Source organism: Podarcis bocagei (assembly GCF_964188305.1).
Source record: "Podarcis bocagei genome assembly, chromosome: 11".
Taxonomy (NCBI): Eukaryota; Metazoa; Chordata; class Lepidosauria; order Squamata; family Lacertidae; genus Podarcis; species Podarcis bocagei.
In genome coordinates, this window is record NC_138136.1 from 54,856,200 (window position 1) to 54,875,957 (window position 19,758).

Below are 19,758 nucleotides of genomic sequence, written 5' to 3' on the forward strand. Positions count from 1 at the left end.
TTTGCTTTCAGGAGTGCCAGCATCTAGTTTTCAGCTGTGATTAAAAGGTAAAGGGACCCCTGACCATTAGGTCCAGTTGTGGCCGACTCTGGGGTTTCAGCACTCATCTCGCTTTATTGGCCAAGGGAGCCGGCGTACAGCTTCTGGGTCATGTGGCCAGCATGACTAAGCCGCTTCTGGTGAACCAGAGCAGCACACGGAAACGCTGTTACCTTCCTACCGGAGCGGTACCTATTTATCTACTTGCACTTTTATGTGCTTTTGAACTGCTAGGTTGGCAGGAGCAGGGACTGAGCAATGGGAGCTCACCCTGTCGCGGGGATTTGAACCGGCAACCTTCTGATTGGCAAGTCCTAGGCTCTGTGGTTTAACCCACAGCGCCACCCGCACCCCTCAGCTGTGCTTAGTGTAGGGTTTTTACCCACTTTCGGGGGGACGCAGTGTCAACAAAAGCCAGTGTGGAACTGCCCAAATCCCATGAACCATTGACTTCCCATTGCAATACTTTTAGGATCTGTCTTGCTAACAGTTTTCATTGATCAGGTACTGGTCCAACAAAGGTCAGATGCTGAAAAGAGGCCGCATCTTCAATGGACATTTAAAGCTGTATGAGACCACTGTAAACAGTCACGAATTTCTCCCTAAAGAATGCTGGGAACTGTAGTTTGTTGATGCTGAGAGTTGTTAGGACACCCCTGTACCCCTCGCTGAGACATACAGTTCTCGGCGTTCCCTGCCCTTGACCGTGGAGACAGAGCTGACAGCCTTATCCTCCATAAATTTGTCCATTCCTCTTTTACAGCCATCCAAATTGGTGGCCGCCGCAGCAACTTGTAGGAGTGAATTCTAGTTTAACTATGTTCTCAAAGAATAATCATAAATTTCTAAGGGACCCCAAGGGTTATCTAGTTCAACCCACTGCAATGCAGTTATCTCATAAAGAATTGCTTTCTTTTTTGTCTCTTCCGAATCTTCCGAGGTTCATCTTCATTGGAGGTCCCCAACTTCTGATGTGGTGGCAAAGTGAGAAAAACCTTTTTCTATGGACTGTCTCCATGGAGCCAGCATGGTGTAGTGGTTAAGAGCGGTAGACTTGTAATCTGGTGAACTGGGTTCGCGTCTCCGCTCCTCCACTTGCAGCTGCTGGGTGACCTTGGGCCAGTCACACTTCTCTGAAGTCTCTCAGCCTCACTCACCTCACAGATTGTTTGTTGTGGGGGAGGAAGGGAAAAGGAGATTGTTAGCCACTTTGAGACTCCTTAAAGGGAATGAAAGGCGGGATATCAAGCCCAAACTCCTCTTCTCTCTTCTTCCATACATTGCATAAATTTACACACTTCTATTGTGTCTCCTCTTGCTCCCCTTTTAGCTTGGCATGCATCAAAATGTGTCACACTGGTATAGTTCCTAGACAGAGGGAGAAACAGCTCTGGGTGTTTTTCCAGAACTTTATTGTTTAGCCTAAGGCCACCATCAGTCACCCAGTACAGTGGTACCTCGGGTTACAGACACTTCAGTTTACAGATGCTTCAGGTTACAGACTCTGCTAACCCAGAAATAGTACCTCGGGTTAAGAACTTTGCTTCAGGATGAGAACAGAAATCGCACGGCGGCGGCGGCGGCAGGAGGCCCCATTAGCTAAAGTGGTACCTCAGGTTAAGAACAGTTTCAGGTTAAGAACAGACCTCCAGAACGAATTAAGTTCTTAACCCGAGGTACCACTGTATTACAACACCACCCACAATAAGATGAAAACAAATTAATGACATAATCCGTTTCATTATCGACTATATATCCAATATCTTTTGCAGCAACAGTAGTGCTCATTACAGACAAAGCAGGATCCTGACTACTGTATTTAGAATTTAAGTTGTGCTTTAACTGCAGAAATGACAAACCTCTTGCTAGCTGACATTGTCCACCCACTTTCATTATTCTAAATCGGGGCGATTTAACCAGCAGCCCTTCAGATGCTGCGGGCCTACAGAGCTCTTTTAATCTGGAGTTGCACCATGACTCTTTGCAACATGACGCTGTTGGATGGGAGTTTCCCCCGTAACAAGCTCTGCTCTCCTTGGAAGGAGGCTCATTTATCTGCCTAAGCAGAAAAGGAAGCCTGCGAGGCCATAACTCTTCCGGACACATACTGCACAGAGCACAGTTGTAGCTCTAATTGAATAAAAGCCCATTAGCAGAGTGTAAATGTGATCCGCTTGGGACTATATTTTGCTGTTCCTGTTTCTCCGTGACGATGCTGTTCAATAAACCTTCATTCTTATGAACCCCCTACACAGCTGCCTGCAGAGGGTCTCTGCATGGGGTCTTTACTTGTCTGAGTTTATGCACGTCTGTTTCCATTAACTTCCAAACCTAATAATGCATGTCAGGTTGGGAGGAGCTTTAGATGAAGAATGAACACCGCTGCTTCCTAGAGGATTAAAATCTATGGAGGATAAGGCTTCCGGTGGCTGCTTTCAAGGATGGAGATGGTCTGCCTCCACTGTTGGAGGCCATAAGTATCTGAATTCCAGTTGGCGGAAACAACTGGAGGAGAGAGAGCTCTTGTGCGTGGGTCCTGCTTACAGGTTTTGCACAGGCATCCGGTTGGCCACTGGGAGAACAGAATGATGGACTCAATGGGCCATTGCTGTGATCCAGCAAGCTCTCCGTATGTTCTGTGGCAGGGGTGAAGACATTCTGGCCTGCTTTGCCCCATCAAGCCTCCCTCTTGGGCCTGCAATCTGGTTTGGGATAAGCCATGCCCTAATCAGGTAAGGAGGGACGCGGGTGGTGCTGTGGTCTAAACCACTGAGCCTAGGACTTGCCGATCGGAAGGTCGGCAGTTTGAATCCCCGTGACGGGGTGAGCTCCTATCGTTCGGTCCCTGCTCCTGCCAACCTAGCAGTTCGAAAGCACCCCAAAAAGTGCAAGTAGATAAATAGGTACCGCTCCGGCGGGAAGGTAAACGGCGTTTCCATGCGCTGCTCTGGTTTCACCAGAAGCGGCTTAGTCATGCTGGCCACATGACCCAGAAAAACTGTCTGCGGACAAACGTCAGCTCCCTCGGCCAGTAAAGCGAGATGAGCACTGTAACCCCAGGGTCCCTTTACCTTTACCTTTAATCAGGTAAGGACAGGTGTGAGGCAGGTAAAGGTGCAACTGGTCCAAAGGAGTTTACAGTACAGGCACCACCTGTCAGCTGGTTGGCAGCGCCCTGCAAAGCCCCGTGCACACACACACACACCTGTCAAACTTGACTCATACTATCAGTGTGGGGGAGATGCGGTTCTGGCCCAATGGTTGGATTCAGAACCCCACCCCTGTCCTAGAGTGTCGCAAAGGCAACTCCTCGAGGAGGAGACGTAGCTCAGTGGTAGAAGATGTGCTTTGCATAAAAAGGTATTGCGTTGAATCCGTAGCATCTCCAGGTACGTCTTTGGGTCAAGACAAGGAATCTTGGAATCATTCTCGAGTTGGAAGGGACCCCGAGAGATGACCTAACCTGGGGAGAAAACAGCAAAGACCTGATGAAGAGAGGACAGCAGAGCTTATATTTTCTGAGAATCCTCCGGAAAAATAATCTCTCAAAGGACCTGTTGATGGCATTTTACTATTGTACTGTGGAGAGTGTATTAATTTATGGTCTCTGTGTGTGGTTTGGGAGTTGCACGGCCAGGGAAAAAACAATGCTGTCCAGGGTTGTAAAGTCTGAAGAGAGAATAATTGGGTGCACTCTTCCCACCTTGGATCAAATCTATGCTTCCAGGTGCCACAAGAAAGCTGCAGAGATAGTGCAGGATAGTGCGCACCCCAGAAATGATCTCTTTCAGCTTCTGCCTTCTGGAAGAAGGTACAGGGTTATAAAGACTAGGACTAGCCGTCTGAGAAACAGTTTCTATCCAAATGTGATTTTGGTTTTAAATGCAGTGTAAGGTAGTCTTTATGTGAGTATATTGTATTCTGTTATGGGGTATCAGCGTTTTTAGGGGCTAACCAGGGTGGAATAGCTGGGATAGCAGTTGGTTTTTGAATGTCTGATGTAGTTGGTTTTTGAATGTCTGATGTAGATTTTTTCAATTTCGTTCTGTATGGGACAATGACAATAAAGATTATCATATCATATCGAGAGTCTTCTACGCCAATCCCTGCTTTTATGTCTTGCTTTTGAGCCTTCTTTTTAGCCACTGTTAAAATCGGAATTCTGTAACAGATGAACCTCTTGTGTTACTGAGGAGGCCTCTCTACTTGAGCAATTTACCGTAACAATTTCCTCCCTTCTTTTCACCTTTGCAGTACACGAGAGTCTGGATTCCTGACCCGGAGGAAGTCTGGAAATCAGCAGAAATCATCAAAGATTACAAGGAGGGGGATAAAACTCTGCACCTGAAACTTGAAGATGAAACGGTACGTCCTCCTCTTTATTTATTTATTTATTTGGGGGGGGGGTGTCACTGTTTTCTGCTGTTTCTTGTGTTTCCTTGTTTTCAAGAAATGCTGAGGAAACGTTTTGAAGTCCAAACAGCCAGCACCGACCTTTTAGATATTCCTCTTCATGTTCGAAGAGATTTCTGGAGGGGATGATTGACAAGTTATACTTTTTCTGTGCGGAAAGCTGTTCCGCATGAGGCGGCCCTGAGCCTATAACTGTGTGTAGCAGTGAGGGGGGTGGGGAACTCAGGATTCTAGGCCTCCCCAGTTGACCCTCTCTAGGCTGTTTTGGCCAAGCCATGCCCACCTGCTGTACACCTGTTGTGATGTGTGATGTCAGGTGTGAGACGGATAAAGATGCAGGTGAGCCGAAAGGGGGTTTGTGGGCACCACCAATCAGTTGAAGGGTTGGCAACACAAACAATAAGCTGAATAAGGTTTGCAAAGAGGTCTTTGCCTACATACCGTATTTTTTGCTCTATAAGACTCACTTTTTCCCTCCTAAAAAGTAAGGGGAAATGTGTGTGCATCTTATGGAGCGAATGCAGGCTGCGCAGCTATCCCAGAACCCAGAACAGCAAGAGGGATTGCTGCTTTCACTGCGCAGCGTTTCCTCTTGCTGTTCTGGCTTCTGAGATTCAGAATATTTTTTCCCTTGTTTTCCTCCTCCAAAAAATAGGTGCGTCTTGTGGTCTGGTGCATCTTATAGAGCAAAAAATACGGCAGTTGGATTTCAAACAGCGGCATTTGGAGCAGGAATTGATATCTGCAGTGGCGATCGAATGGTTTCTTTAGCTTTGGGAATGCCATTGTCTTGAGTTGTGTACATCGAAGAAGTTAATTTTTCCACACTCCCATGCAGAGAGCAAAGGAAGATTGCTCTCTCAATCTTTGCTTGCTTGGGTTCTGTTTGATTTCTTAGTTGGAACCAGATATGTGCTGCTCCTTTTTAGTTCTCGGGTATCAAAGCATTTCCGAACATTGTGGTTTCAAGCCTTTCACTTCGGCCAAAAGGGCTCTCAGACTGGCTTACGGTCTTGCCTGCAGGCTTACCATTTAAAAGACGTGGTACAAAAAAGGAAGAAGCGATGAGGAAGGAAGAAGAAAGAAAGCAATCTCAGACGCTGGTTTTTAAAGCTAGTTTTGCAGCTGTTACAGTGACCAGCTGAGATGGAAAGAGGTCAGAGGGGCAAGGAGCCAAGTGTAGTTGTATAGTAAAGGGACCCCTGGACCATTAGGTCCAGTTGCAGACTGCAACTCTGGGGTTGCGGCTCTCATCTCGCTTTATTGGCCGAGGGAGCCGGCGTACAGCTTCTGGGTCATGTGGCCAGCATGACTAAGCCGCTTCTGGCGAACCAGAGCATTGCACAGAAACGCCATTTACCTTCCCGCCGGAGTGGTACCTATTTATCTACTTGCACTTTGACGTGCTTTCGAACTGCAAGGTTGGCAGGAGCAGGGACCGAGCAACAGGAGCTCACCCCGTCATGGGGATTCAAACCACCGACCTTCTGATCAGCAAGTCCTAGGCTCTGTGGTTTAACCCACAGCGCCACCTGCACCCCTAAGTGTAGTTGATCTTGCGGCAAATGAAAAGGAGTGGTCCTGCTTCCCATATTTCTCTACATGCTGCAACCTGATGGGTTGCCAGGAGGCAGTTGAGGCGAGGGAGGGAGGAGCCTGATGGAAATGGTGTCTCAGAAGATGAGCAGGCTGTAGCTCAGTTGGTTAGAGTGTGGTGCTGATAGTGCCAGGATTGCAGGTTTGAACCCCTTAAGGGACAGCTGCATATTCCTGCATTGCAGGGGGTTGGACTAAATGATCCTCGGGATCCCTTCCAACTTTATGATTCTATGACCCATTGCCTCCCATCTCTGATGGCATCTGCTAGGAGAGAGTTATCAGTAGATCATCAACAGCATTTCCCTGATAGTATAGTGCAGGCATAGGCAAACTTGGCCCGCCAGATATTTTGGGACTACAGTTCCCATCATGCCTGACCACTGGTCCTGTTAGCTAGGGATGATGGGAGTTGTAGTCCCAAAACATCTGGAGGGCTGGGTTTGCCTATGCCTGGTATAGTGCAACAGATACTTCTCACCTCAACAGGGGGTTGTGTCTAACACCATTCATCAAATGGAGCAATTGTGGCAGTGGGGCATAAGAGTTGACTTTGTTACTGGCACACAATCCTAGGAGCTTGGGAAGAACCTCTGTCTTTCCTGCTGTGTGTGGCAAGGAGGGGAGGAGTGGTGGTGGTGGTCAAGTGGAACTGTTACCCCCCACACACCTTTTCTATAGGTACAGAGAGCAAGTGCTTGATGGAAACCCACACCAATGGAGTCTGCTAATTCAGCACACTTCAGTTTGCATATCCATCAACTATTTGCATAACACGCCAAACACACTGCTTAGATTTCCGAAGCTGAAATATGGAAAAGCTGACATCCTACTAGTAGGAAGACTTCGGAAGCTCTTAACCCCTGCCCCCTCCAAACACACACATACACCCCCCAAACCCATTTGCTAACATAGCAGTTGGAAAGGACTTGGTGCAATTGCTTTTGTTAACTAAGAACTTTGCAGTGACAAGCCTAGAATTTATTATGATGATGGGTGCAGTTTTGTCTTGAAGCACCAGCGGCTGGTAATGTTACAATTGCGTTTAACCCACTTGGCTGGCATAATGGCAATAGGAGTTTATTGAAATTTCTTCACAAATGGCTTCTTAAATTGTTTAGCTGCAAGTGTGCTCTGTTACTTGCTAAACCAGTTAGCAGATGCAGCTTTTACAAACTGAACATGCTCCAAGGACATTGTGAATAATTCAAAAGGCCTGCTAGGAAAAAATAAGCATTACTATTGCTTCCAGTTATTAAAAGGGAGGGTAGAACCCGGGAATGAGAATAGAACCCAGTGAGTGGCGCATTCACCTATCTTGGAGGCCTAGGTTCATCAGGACCCAGAACCTAGCATGGATTCTGAAAAGGGTCAACTTGAGATGCTTTGTTGCATCTCATGGTTCAAGAGGTGGGCCCCAGAATCTCATATTAAGGTAGTAAGTGTCGGAATCTGCGTTCGACCGAGCTGATAAATCTCATCTTCCGGAATCGCCCTCCAACATGATTAATGACCTGAGCCTTTGATGAGGCTCAGGCACATTCCCATTCAGCAGAGAATCAAAGCAGCACACGGAAGTGATGAGATTTATGGCTACATCACTATGCTTTATTTTCTAAGCTACGCAGACAGAAAAGAAATCACCCTCTCTCTGTGAGAGCAGAGAGCAACTGAACAACAAAGGAACAGGAAACCAGTACGTCACATCCGTCTCCCGTGAGACTTCCAACAGCCTGGAATGTTTCTGGAATGTAAACAGAGTCTTGTGACTCCAAAGCACTGCACAGTGGCAAACAGAAACTAACAGTAGGTTTCCAAGATTTTAGCCACCTCCTCAGGTTCTCCATGGCAGGAAATGAAGTGGCACAGCTGTTTGCACAAAGCCCGTCAGAACTCGGGTTACCAACATGGTGCCCAGGGGCGCACACATGTTCTCGCAGAGGCCTTCCATGGCAACCACAGGGTTCCCTCCACCCTCTGAAATCAGGATTGGAAGAAGCATTTTATTGTCACTAGTCAAATAGGTTGTGGTGCATACTCCATTCTAGATTTGTGTAGGGTTTACTCCTTAGTCCTTTCTCCCCCCCCCCCAAAAAAAAAAAAGCAGTGAAGGTTTAGGATCAGAGTTTTCCTTCTCCTACATGGGCTACCTTCCCAAGTTGATGAACCCCATCACTTCCCTCTACAGCACACGCAGAAACTTCCTTCTTGACCACTGGACCCACTATTGATCTCATCCGCTCAATGCACCAGAGCCTGTCTTCACATGCAGGGGAAGTCCCTAACTCACTGAGGGTTTGAGATCCATCGGCTACCCTCACCTGGTTTAACTGGCCAACTGAAGCAGTTTCCCATGGTTTGGCCACTGTCACATTCTGACATGGAGCCACCGGTGAGAGCTGAGTGGGGACCTGAGGTGGACAAACTACCCCAGAAGGAGAACAACATGCCCCTTATCTGAGATACCTTTCCCCTAAGACCCCATACACCCTCAATAATAACTAACGCTCTTATGCAATTAAAGAAACAGCTCAGACTGATACCGACACAGTAAGGGCACTGTTAGATAGGAGCCAAAAACCTGCAATAACTAATAGCTTAGGACAGGCATAGGCAAACCCGGCCCTCCAGATGTTTTGGGACTACAATTCCCATCATCCCTGTCCTGTTAGCTAGGGATGATGGGAGTTGTAGTCCCAGAACATCTGGAGGGCTGAGTTTGCCTATGCCTGGCTTAGGAGCTTAAATTCTAGCTGCGGAAAGCCTGTACAAAGCTAGTTTTCAGCCCTGCCTGAGCTGGGAAGCTTAAGGTAGGTAAACTGCTTTCGGTTCTGACCCTGCTCACTTGTGGCTCCACCACAAAAAAATTAAATTTCCCACCCCATGCTTTTTGGGATCTGCTTTTCAGGGCTTGAAAGGGGCAGGATGGGCTTGCTGAGGCTTCTCAGATCCTGAATACAGTTGCAGGAGGCGGCTGGCCATCCATCATGCCCTTGCTATCAGTTGTTGGAGAGAGGATGTTGGGCTGCGTTATCTGATCACACAAGCGCTTCTTGCAACCTTGTCGCCCAAGCTGTCTGCCATTTTGCTGTTCACCGGCACCAGGCAGAGCAGGAAAGAGCTCTCTGCGAGTAATGACTTCGGGTACTGTGTTGCTTTTCGAAGAATCGCACCCAACAGTCCCAGACGATCAAAGAGACTTTGGTGCGGGCTCTGGCAAATAAACTTGTGATCTTTGCTAAAACAAGCTGGGTAGATGCTTCTGCTCAGGACCTGCTGGGTAAACCTCAGGTGGTGCTAATTGCGTCCCTTGTGGCTGGCTTGCTTCAGCCGCGCGCATCCATGGCAAGGGAGTGACGCTGGGTTTGCGACTACTGCAATTCCCAAAGGCTCTTCCTTTCAAATATGGATTTGGCTGAGTGGGAGAAGACGGCACGGCCACTGCTGTTCTGAATGCAGACAAAGCAGAGCTAATAAGGATGCTCGCACCATTAATTTCTGGATTTGTCAATATATTTTTTAAAAAATTATAATACAAAAAATTAAATAAAAGAGGGGAAGTTGATGTATCTGCTTGTGTTTAGCATCCTTTTTATTTCTGTTGGCCTTCAAAGATTCTGATTGCAAACTGGCCTTGTTAAGCTTTTGCCTGTATTCATTATTTCTTCGCGGTTGCAGAGTTTGTAATCTGAAACGGTTTTATTTGAAACTGTTGAATTAGCTGAATTTCAGCAGCAGAAGTCCTTTTCACTTTAGCCACAAGGACTTCAAATGTTGTTGTGCCTTCTTTGATGATGGAAACTGGGAAAAAATCACCACCGTCCAGTTTTAGACATCACAGTAAACCATATTTAATGGTTTACTGTGAGCGCTCCTAATTCTTGGCTGTTTGGTTGCAGATCACAATCCCTGGCTTAGTTTGCATCTGAACCCCAGGGATTGTGGGTTGATTTGCTCAAAGAAACTATGGCCGGTGAGCCAAGAGCAAACCTTTGCAATAGATCATAGCTTTTGGGGAGAGAAACAAACCGCAACTCCGGGTTTGGATGTAAGAGTAAGACAAGGGAGCATGATTTGTTTTTGTCCAGCTCAAGCAGAGAGGAGCAAAGTGGGGAAGACTGACAAGTTCATGGTAACACATTAACTATAGCTTACTGTGCATGCAAACTCTGCAAATGAGATTAATGATTGTAAGATATACATTCAAAGACAGTTAGCTTTCTTAAAAACAAAAACGAGAACTTGCTTCTTGTCTTTTAACCCAGTGCCTTTGCACTGATGGGGCAAGATATTGAAAGGCAGCTACCAGGTTTAGTTCCCTTAATGGGCAGTTGTGTGGAATGTTGCCTACATGCTTTTATATCCATGAGTAAAGGGCTGGAGAGCTTCTTTTTCTTTTAAACGGAAGCCAAAGAAATTAGGAAAGGGACCAGAGGAACCCCACCCCACAGGTGTCCCTGGACTTTTGGGGCTTGGGCAACAGAACAGAGGCACTATGCAGAGATACTAGAGGCAAAATTCATAACAGGAAATGTGAGATTAAGGGTAAACGAGTGATGTGACAATGCTGTCAAATTACCGTATTTTTTCGCCCCATAAGACGCACTGGCCCATAAGACGCACCTAGTTTTTTGGGGGGGAAATAAAGGAAAAAAATTTTATTTCCCCCCCAGGTGCGCTGCGCTACACCAGGAGCTTGGGGCGTGCGGAGCTCAGCGCGCCCCAAGCTCCTGCGTGCCGGCAAGGTCTCCGCTAGCGTGGGAGAGCCAGGCGCCTCTCCCAGGGCTAGCGGACCCCTGCGCTAATCCAGAAGCTTGGGGCGAGCTGAGCTCAGCGCGCCCCAAGCTTCTGCATGCCGGCAAGCAATCCGCTAGCCCTGGGAGAGCCGCGGGGCTCTCCCAGGGCTAGCGGATCGCTGCGCTACACCAGGAGCTTGGGGCATGCTGAGCTCAGCGCGCCCCAAGCTTCTGCGTGCGCGCAAGCAGTCCGCTAGCCTTGGGAGAGCCGCGGGGCTCTCCCAGGGCTAGCGGATCGCTGCGCTACACCAGGAGATTGGGGCGTGCTGAGCTCAGCGCGCCCCAAGCTTCTGCGTGCGCGCAAGCAGTCCGCTAGCCTTGGGAGAGCCGCGGGGCTCTCCCAGGGCTAGCGGATCGCTGCGCTACAGCAGGAGCTTGGGGCGTGCTGAGCTCAGCGCGCCCCAAGCTTCTGCGTGCGCGCAAGCAGTCCGCTAGCCTTGGGAGAGCTGCGGGGCTCTCCCAGGGCTAGCGGATCGCTGCGCTACACCAGGAGCTTGGGGCGTGCTGAGCTCAGCGCGCCCCAAGCTTCTAGGTGCGCGCAAGCAGTTCGCTAGCCTTGGGAGAGCCGCGGGGCTCTCCCAGGGCTAGCGGACCCCTGCGCTACACCAGAAGCTTGGGGCGTGCCGAGCTCAGCGTGCCCCAAGCTTCTGCGTGCGCGCAAGCAGTCCGAAGCACGGGGAGCCCGAAGCACAGGCTGCCGCCCCAAGCCTCGCGCACCCGGTGGGACCTCCTGCCGGGTGCGCGAGGCTTGCAGACACTCGCCCGAAGCAGGGGGAGCCCTCCGGAGGGCTCTCCGTGCTTCGGGCGACAGGCTGCCGCCCCAAGCCTCGCGCACCCGGTGGGACCTCCTGCCGGGAGCGCGAGGCTTGCTGACACTCGCCCGAAGCAGGGGAAGCACTCCGGAGGGCTCCCCGTGCTTCGGGCGACAGGCTGCCGCCCCAAGCCTCACGCACCCGGTGGGACCTCCTGCCGGGTGCGTGAGGCTTGCAGACACTCGCCCGAAGCAGGGGGAGCCCTCTGGAGGGCTCCCCGTGCTTCGGGCGACAGGCTGCCGCCCCAAGCCTCGTGCACCCGGTGGGACCTCCTGCCGGGTGCGCGAGGCTTGCAGACACTCACCCGAAGCAGGGGGAGCCCTCCGGAGGGCTCCCCGTGCTTCGGGTGACAGGCTGCCGCCCCAAGCCTCGCGCACCCGGTGGGACTTCCTGCCGGGAGCGCGAGGCTTGCTGACACTCGCCCGAAGCAGGGGAAGCCCTCTGGAGGGCTCCCCGTGCTTCGGGTGACAGGCTGCTGCCCCAAGCCTCGCGCACCCGGTGGGACCTCCTGCCGGGCGCGCGAGGCTTGCAGGCATTCGCCCCATAAGACGCACCCCGATTTCCCCTTCATTTTTGGAGGGGGAAAAGTGCGTCTTATGGGGCGAAAAATACGGTATTATTTATGTTCCAAGTAGACCTAATGAATTGTGGTGAATAGCTGTTGCCAAATCACTTATGGAGTAAGCCCATGCTTGCAGCAAGTGAAATTGGGATCTGTCCTTTTGAGACTGTACGCTGCCAGGTCATTAAGATTTTGAGGATCAAAATTATTATTTTGAAAAGCCAAGAGACCCATTTAAATATTATGGGTAGGGACAGGGAGCCCATTTCTGCACACGAGGGTCATCTAGTCCAACCCCCTGCAATGAACCTAGAATTAAGAGTCTCATGCTCTACCGACTGAGCTATCCCACCCCTGTATTAGACAATGGTTTATCGGGCAAGGTAGAACGTTGCAATAAGTTTCTTCTGCCCCTCCACTGCTTGCAAGCGTATCTGAACATTGCCTCTCTGTGTTATATAAAATCATTGCTTTAAAAAAAAGAAGAAGTTTTGAATACTTGCATTCATCTTCTGATTCGTGCTGTCAGAACTGATGCGTCTTTCTCCCGTGATGGGGCTTTGCAATTTAACTCCTCTTCTGGAATTGTCATCTGTCTTGGTGGCTTGCCGTCTTGCTACATGAAGGCGTAGGGTGCTCACGTTCTGTTAACAAGATGCTGATTCGCAAGCCGGGACCTGCCTGCCACGTATCTTCCAGTGTTAATGCGAGGCACAGATAACACCAAACTCTGCGTTCTGCCATTTGTCATGGGTTTGCAGAGTGTTGCTTTACAGCTAGGCAGCAGCAGTTGATGGTGGCAAATGTAATGCCGAACTATGGATTACTGTAAAAATGGAAGTGGGGAGGTAATTTTGCGTTGTGAACTCTGCAGGTATAGGGCAGCATCCAAAATTAATTAATTAATTAATTAATTAATTAATTATATGAGCATGAAAATGGAGGGGGAGGTGAGCCTCCTAATTATGTTGGGATTCATATACGTTGCATTTACTGTGCTGATGTTCTTGCCAACCCCTTTTATTAGTAATGCTGGGTAAAAAAAAGGGAGAAAAATCAGTCCTCACCCTTCACAAGAAAGATTTAGATATTTTGCAGATGGGTGGCTGAGACTTTTCCTCGTTGAAACTATTATTTTGCCGCTGTTATGGTTAATAACTTTTATTTGCATGTTTACATACGATTCCAAAAGAATACGCAAAGAACTGTTCTTGGGTTTATCTCTTGGTCAAACTTCACATCTCATCTGCCTTACCTAACCCTCTCTCCTCCCTCCTTCCCCTAAGCTAAGGAATAGAGGAAGCCTTTTTAAAAAAATATGTAAAGCAAACTCTCAGAAGAGATTTTATGAGTCATGCCGTTGTGTCATTTCCAACATATGGGTGGCCATATGGTAAAGAGTTTTTGGCTCTGTCTCAGCCGAACAGCCGAGCCTCCAAATTAGACTAAAGCAGCATGATATTTCCTCCTTTTATCTGTAAACACCTTTGTCACCTCCCCCTGGGTGCTATTTCCTTTTTACTTTTTTTGGGGGGGCAGCGGCAAGAGAAATGAGGCGGCATCTTTATTTAAACCGGGGCGTGTCATATCACATTCAGTATCTGCTTTATGCTCTGGATTAATTTTGCACGAGTCCCCTGAAAGCTTTGACGGTTAAGTTCCTCCGGCAAAAAGGAAAAATGGAGGCCTCTTGTCAAATCAAGAGAGTGGGAAGGGAACTCCCAGGATGCTCACTTCATCCAGCAAGCTGTTCTGGTTCAGGCACAGAGGGCTTAGCCACACATAGCAGAGGGCAGACAAGGACATCGCTAAAGCTTGTTTCCCTTCCCTTCCCATGTCGCTGACGAGTTTCCTGACACCAGTTGATGAAGCCTCCAGATCCAGAGGAAATATACCTGTAACAGGGGAAGGCTTACATTCAATGTACAGGATCTACTTAGGTGTTGTTTTTTCCCTAGAATACAGGCGCATTTTGTGACTCACACAGGTCCATTTGCGATCATGTGGAGATCTCTGCATGCCAGGGTGGTGACTGGCCACTCTACCTTTCTAAAGCTTCAATTATAGTGGTACCTTGTTCTCAAACTTAATCTGTTCCGGAAGTCCGTTCCAAAACCAAAGCGTTCCAAAGCCAAGGCACACTTTCCCATAGAAAGTAATGCAAAATGAATCAAACCGTTCCAGACTTTTACAACCAACCCCTAAAACAGCAATTTAACATGAATTTTACTATCCAACGAGACTATGGATCCATAAAATGAAAGCAATAATCAATGTACTGTACTATAAAATAAATAAGACAGTATTGTAGATGATAAAAATTAAAATTTTATTTTTCTTCCCTGCACTGATGATAGTCATTGTTTGGATGGGCGGCTTTTATCCATTTCCGCAGTCACACAATCAATCAGTAGCTGAACTGGGTTCCACACAGAAACCGAAACAAATTAACCAAAAAAACCTCCGCAAAATAAATAGCAAAAACAAAAGCACCAAACTTAATCCGTTCCGGAAGTCCTTTTGACTTCTGAAATGTTTGAAAACCAAGGTGCAGCTTCTGATTGGTGCAGGTGCCCCGGAAATAATAGCCAACAACTGCATCGGACGGTTGGCTTCCAAAAATCATTTGAAAACTGGAACACATACTTCTGGGTCTTCGGAGTTTGAGAACCAAAGCGTTCAAGAACTAAAGCGTTTGAGAACCAAGGCCACACAGTAAGCTTCATGGCTGAGGGGGGATTTGAACCATGATCTCCCCGGTACTAGTCTGACACTCTAAGCACTGCACCACACTGGCTTCCTAGAGTACTTCTGCTATGGTGCAGCTATATAAATTAAGTAGGTAAATAAATATGGGGAGAGCAGAATCCCACATAGAGAAGGATTTGAAATTATTTTCCTTGAACCTTGAATTTATTTTATCCAGGGTTGTTTTGTTTGATGTTTTAACGTGTTGTAAACTGCTTTGAGATTTTTTTCTTTTAAATATAATGTGGTATAGAAATGAAAGGGACAACGACATTTTTCTTTCTTTACTATTTCAGCTTCTGGAATATCCTATTGATGCTAAAGCCAACAAGTTTCCTTTCTTGCGAAATCCAGATATTTTGGTTGGAGAAAACGACCTGACAGCTTTAAGTTACCTCCACGAACCTGCAGTCTTGCACAACTTAAAAGTCCGATTCTTGGAATCAAACCACATCTACACCTACTGTGGTGAGTGTTGCAATGTGCCATTTCTTTCAATATTTTTTTGGGGGGTGGAAGAAGGTGGCAGGGGTGTGAGATATCAGAAGAGATCATTGTGACTGTCACCACCCTATTTTTTAAAAAAATAAAGAGACAAGTAGCTCAGAGTAACACAGCAATTATTAATTCCAGATCAAGATGTCTTGCTCCTTGAGACCACCTCTGTCTTCCCTGGCCATTGCCCTTGCTGGCTGGAACTGTGAGAAATTGTCATCCAAAACATCTGGAGGCTTCCAGATAACTACCGTATTTTTCGCTCCATAAGACGCACTTTTCCCCTCCTAAAAAGTAAGGGGAAATGTGGGTGCGTCTTATGGAGCGAATGCAGGTGGGAGGCTCTGCTCAGCGCTCCCTTTAAAGAGCGTGCAGAGCATGTGTGTGGCTCTTGGGGGCTTCTTCTCCTCAGGGAAAAGCCCCCCAGAGCCACACACACACTCCACGCAGCTCGTGAAAGGGAGCGCTGGGATGCATACAGGCTCTGCTCAGCGCTCCCTTTAAAGAATATTTTTTTCCTTGCATTCACCCTCTAAAAACTAGGGGAGTCTTATGGTCAGGTGCGTCTTATGAAGTGAAAAATACAGTAAGTCTGTACTAGGTTTCAAAGCAGATAGCTTAGTTTATTGCTGCACAAGAGATTTTCTGTTTGTTTTCAAAAGGATAGACATGTCTGTCCATTCATGAATCAGCAAAAACTACTTCAAACATGACCTTTTTTTTTTAGAGACAGACAATACAGCGTTAAAGGGCTGAAAGCATCTCTCATAATAGAACTATAGAAACGAAAACTCGCACACATGATGAGGCAGACAGATGAGCAGGAAATGTACATCTCTCTTGGCAGGATATAAGCTCTCTCCGCACATCAAAGAAGTATCTCCGAATCCTGCCCTGTACTTTTTTTATGTTCTTTACAGGATTTTCTTTTGTAAGTCACCTTGAGGGCTTTTTCTAAAGTCAAAAGCTGTGGTATAATAAGTGCTCCAGTTTCTTTTTAAATCCTGCAGCACAGAGAACTGTTTGTTCTAGAAAAAAGCCATTCCTTGTCTTGTCCTGCCCTGAGAAAAACGCTGATACCTTTAGATTTCAGCATTGATTGATTGATTGTGTTTATTAAATAATGGTATGGGACAGCTGTGCTCCTGAAACCATCCTGAAAATAATAGAGGAAAATGCTAAAGAAGAAGAGTGCTGCCTTTAAAAAAATAAGTCCTCTACATGCTGAAGAGGCAACCCACTTGCATTTGTACTTTACTGAAAATCTGCTTGCCTCTTCAGCAGTGCAAATGGCTGTGCTAAAGAACTTAGCTAAAGAGCTTAGTGCACCTTTCTCTCTCATGTGCAGTTGTAGCTTTGCTGCATTATGGTTGCAGAGGGCAAAGTGGTAGCAGGTGACTTGAAATGTGGAAGCCTTTCAAATATATTCCTATATGGTGCCCGGACGTTTCACCGTCTATTGATCCCTGTCCCACCACCTTATTTCTCACTGCCACCACCCAGGACCTACTGAGTCCAGTCAGGGTTAAATTGGAGCATAAACTTCTGTTTATTTATTGAAGTTTAACAAGCGTGTGGTTTCATAAACGGCATCGGTCCATTACAATCCTGGGGTGCCTATCCAGACCTATAACTTCCGCTCCCTGCTCTCACTCACTAAACCACCTCTCATATATTTACTTGTCTTCCTAGCCCCTAACGGTTCCTGACTCAGCCTATTTCGCTACACTAACTCAACCTACCCACAGACTCTATCCCAATTCACTCCCACTCCAACCACCCACCCAACTCCCAACGAACTCTCCCTTCGCCCCTCCCAGAGCTGGTTTTATAGTCCCTCTGACTCCACCCCCTGGGTTCTGATTGGATAACCTGTTTAACTATTTCACCTCCAGCACTCTCATATGTTCACGTCACAGAAACCACGGTCCACAAAACACAGCTAGACTGAAACATCATCATCATCATCATCATATATGTAGCAGAAAAGTGATTCAAAGTTGATTGGTAGTTCTTATTTTAGAATGTATTTAAATTTTTGCTTCTTCGGCGTGGCTTCTAACTGTTTGCATGCTTGCCTGTTTTCAAGGTATTGTGCTTGTTGCCATCAATCCCTACGAACAGTTGCCAATCTATGGACAAGATGTCATCTATGCATACAGCGGCCAAAACATGGGGGACATGGATCCTCACATATTTGCAGTTGCAGAAGAAGCATATAAACAGATGGCCAGGTGAGTGGAATAATTGCCCATCCCAGCTGCAGACAGACTTGTGCACTAAAACCAAAGCTATCCCATTTTCATGTAAGAAAGCACCCAAATTCGTTTGGCGGACAGGCTCTGAAAATCCTCACGATTGGCGTGCTGTCACGGAGTAAAATGTTTGCTACTGAATGCTGAACCCAGCAGCTTCTGCCGAATACCAAGGTTTTCGACTTAATTTCTTCCTTTCTTTTTGAGCAGTTTCCTAGTCCACGTGGTTTCATTGCAGGGGGGAATTGAGCGTGCATTTGCCACGGTGCACTAATTCCTGCTATCAGTTCTGCTTATTCATGAAGACTAGTAATGAAGTTAGAGAAGTTAGTGTTTGAGGAGGGTTTGCTTCTCATTGCCTGTTCATGCTTCGTGGCTTCTAGTTCTCTCTTTTATCCTTCTCCCCTTCCCTTTGGATGAATGCTGGTGCTTCAAACCAAACCCCAGGGCCAGGCCAACGATGGTAGTAGCACTGGCCCTGCCAAGCCCCTCCATCTCACTTACAGATACATTCACACAGTCGCAGTTAGGACTTATCTTTGGAACCTCCTGGACTGGAAACTAGCTTTGTTGACTTATCTGGCACTGAAAAAGAAGCCTGCCAAGTGCTAAAGGAAATGGAAATGTGTGACATTGCACAGTTGCTTTGAGTTCATGTAGAAAAGCAGAGTATAAATTAATATAAGTAGACAGATAAACACGGGCTCCTTTGATGGTCAGGCAAGGTGAAGCCTCTGGTTACATGCTTGTAAATGGGATTCTGGTGCTGACACCGCCTTCCTCTTCCTCTTCCCCTTCTGGGTCAGAAGGAAAGCAGCAGCAGCAGAAACTTTTGGGTTCTCCTTGTTCCTGACAGTGTGTGATTCATACTATGGAGAAGTCTCCTTTGAAGGCTTTTGTCCACATTGAGAATTGCATGCAGAGCACCATTTTCCCACTGAGGTGGCTTGGATGTTTAGTCCCTGTTCAGTCTGCAGTGTGTGTGTGTGTGTGAATGCTTACTGGGAACAACTGGGAGTGCACAAAGCCGCCTCTCTCCTGTCGCAAGATAAGCCCTCTGGGAGCCTTGGGGAAGAAGGAGACCGTGGAAGCTGCATGCAAGCATTTGTCCAAGGGGAACTGACATTTGCCTACCTGTCTGGGTTTTTTATAAATACTTCCAGTTTGTTCCTTGTCTGTTCGTTCCCTCTTCTTCTAACATCTCCATGCTCTCCAGGTCTAGATTTGGGTTGGTTTCTGGCCATATCCTTCCAACCACCCTGCATACAATATTCTTGTTGCCCTTCAAAAAACAACAACAACAACATCCTCTTCAAAACCATGAGCAGATTTCCCCCAAGTTTGAGGTTTCTGTGTCTCAGTTCCAGTTGTAGAATTCAGGCTTGTTTGTCCTAAGATTTGTGGCTTTGAGATGTAGGACCTTTTAGTGCAGAATTCCAGAGCCTGTGGCTGCATCTGAACTTTTGCTTACCTTCAGTCTTCAGAGAAGCTCCCCTCACCTTTTCAGCATCCTTGGTTTAGCGACAGATGATGGTGCATCAGCAAATTCCCAAAACTTTCACCGGAGCCCTTAAAAAGGTGCTTTTATTTCTCTTTCTGGAAGCAAAAGTTTCATTTACTGTGCCTCCCTTATTGATCTTATTGCTTTTTACCGCTGTTAGCTTGCAGTGCAACTTAATCATCCTGACAACGGCGTTTCAGCCAAGTTTGAGACTGCTGTGAGCAAGGGAAGCTCTCTGGGCTTAATTGGGGTTTAATCCACCCACTCCTGCACTGAAATTGGCCCGGGCTGCAGTCGGAAGTTGCTGACGAGTTGGCGTTGGCAGAGACCCCCGAGATGAGAGTCTCCATAGCAGTTTTGTCTTTCAAGCAAGTTTTAAGAGCAAGACTGAGCAGTTATACTCCTTTGAGCTCCCTGGCGGGGCTGTTAATGCAAAATAAGCATGGTATCTTTTATGTTTGACCTCGATGCGCAAAAATGAGAAGGGTGCAAAAGTGCCGGGCTGCCTTCAGCAAAGTGCTGAACTGCTTTTCCGTCTGTT

The 19,758-nt window shown here is 47.4% G+C and overlaps 1 protein-coding gene across 4 annotated transcripts in view; it reads left to right on the forward strand.

The window, feature by feature from the left end:
- The window catches only part of MYO5B (myosin VB), a 298,226-nt gene that overhangs the window by 77,828 nt on the left and 200,640 nt on the right, over positions 1-19,758 (forward strand). For all 4 annotated transcript variants that reach the window (XM_081212616.1, XM_081212615.1, XM_081212617.1 and 1 more), the window contains exons 2-4: positions 4,294-4,404; positions 15,263-15,434; positions 17,551-17,695. In XM_081212616.1, the coding sequence (XP_081068742.1) occupies positions 4,294-4,404; positions 15,263-15,434; positions 17,551-17,695 (428 nt within the window). The remainder of the gene's footprint in view (positions 1-4,293; positions 4,405-15,262; positions 15,435-17,550; positions 17,696-19,758) is intronic.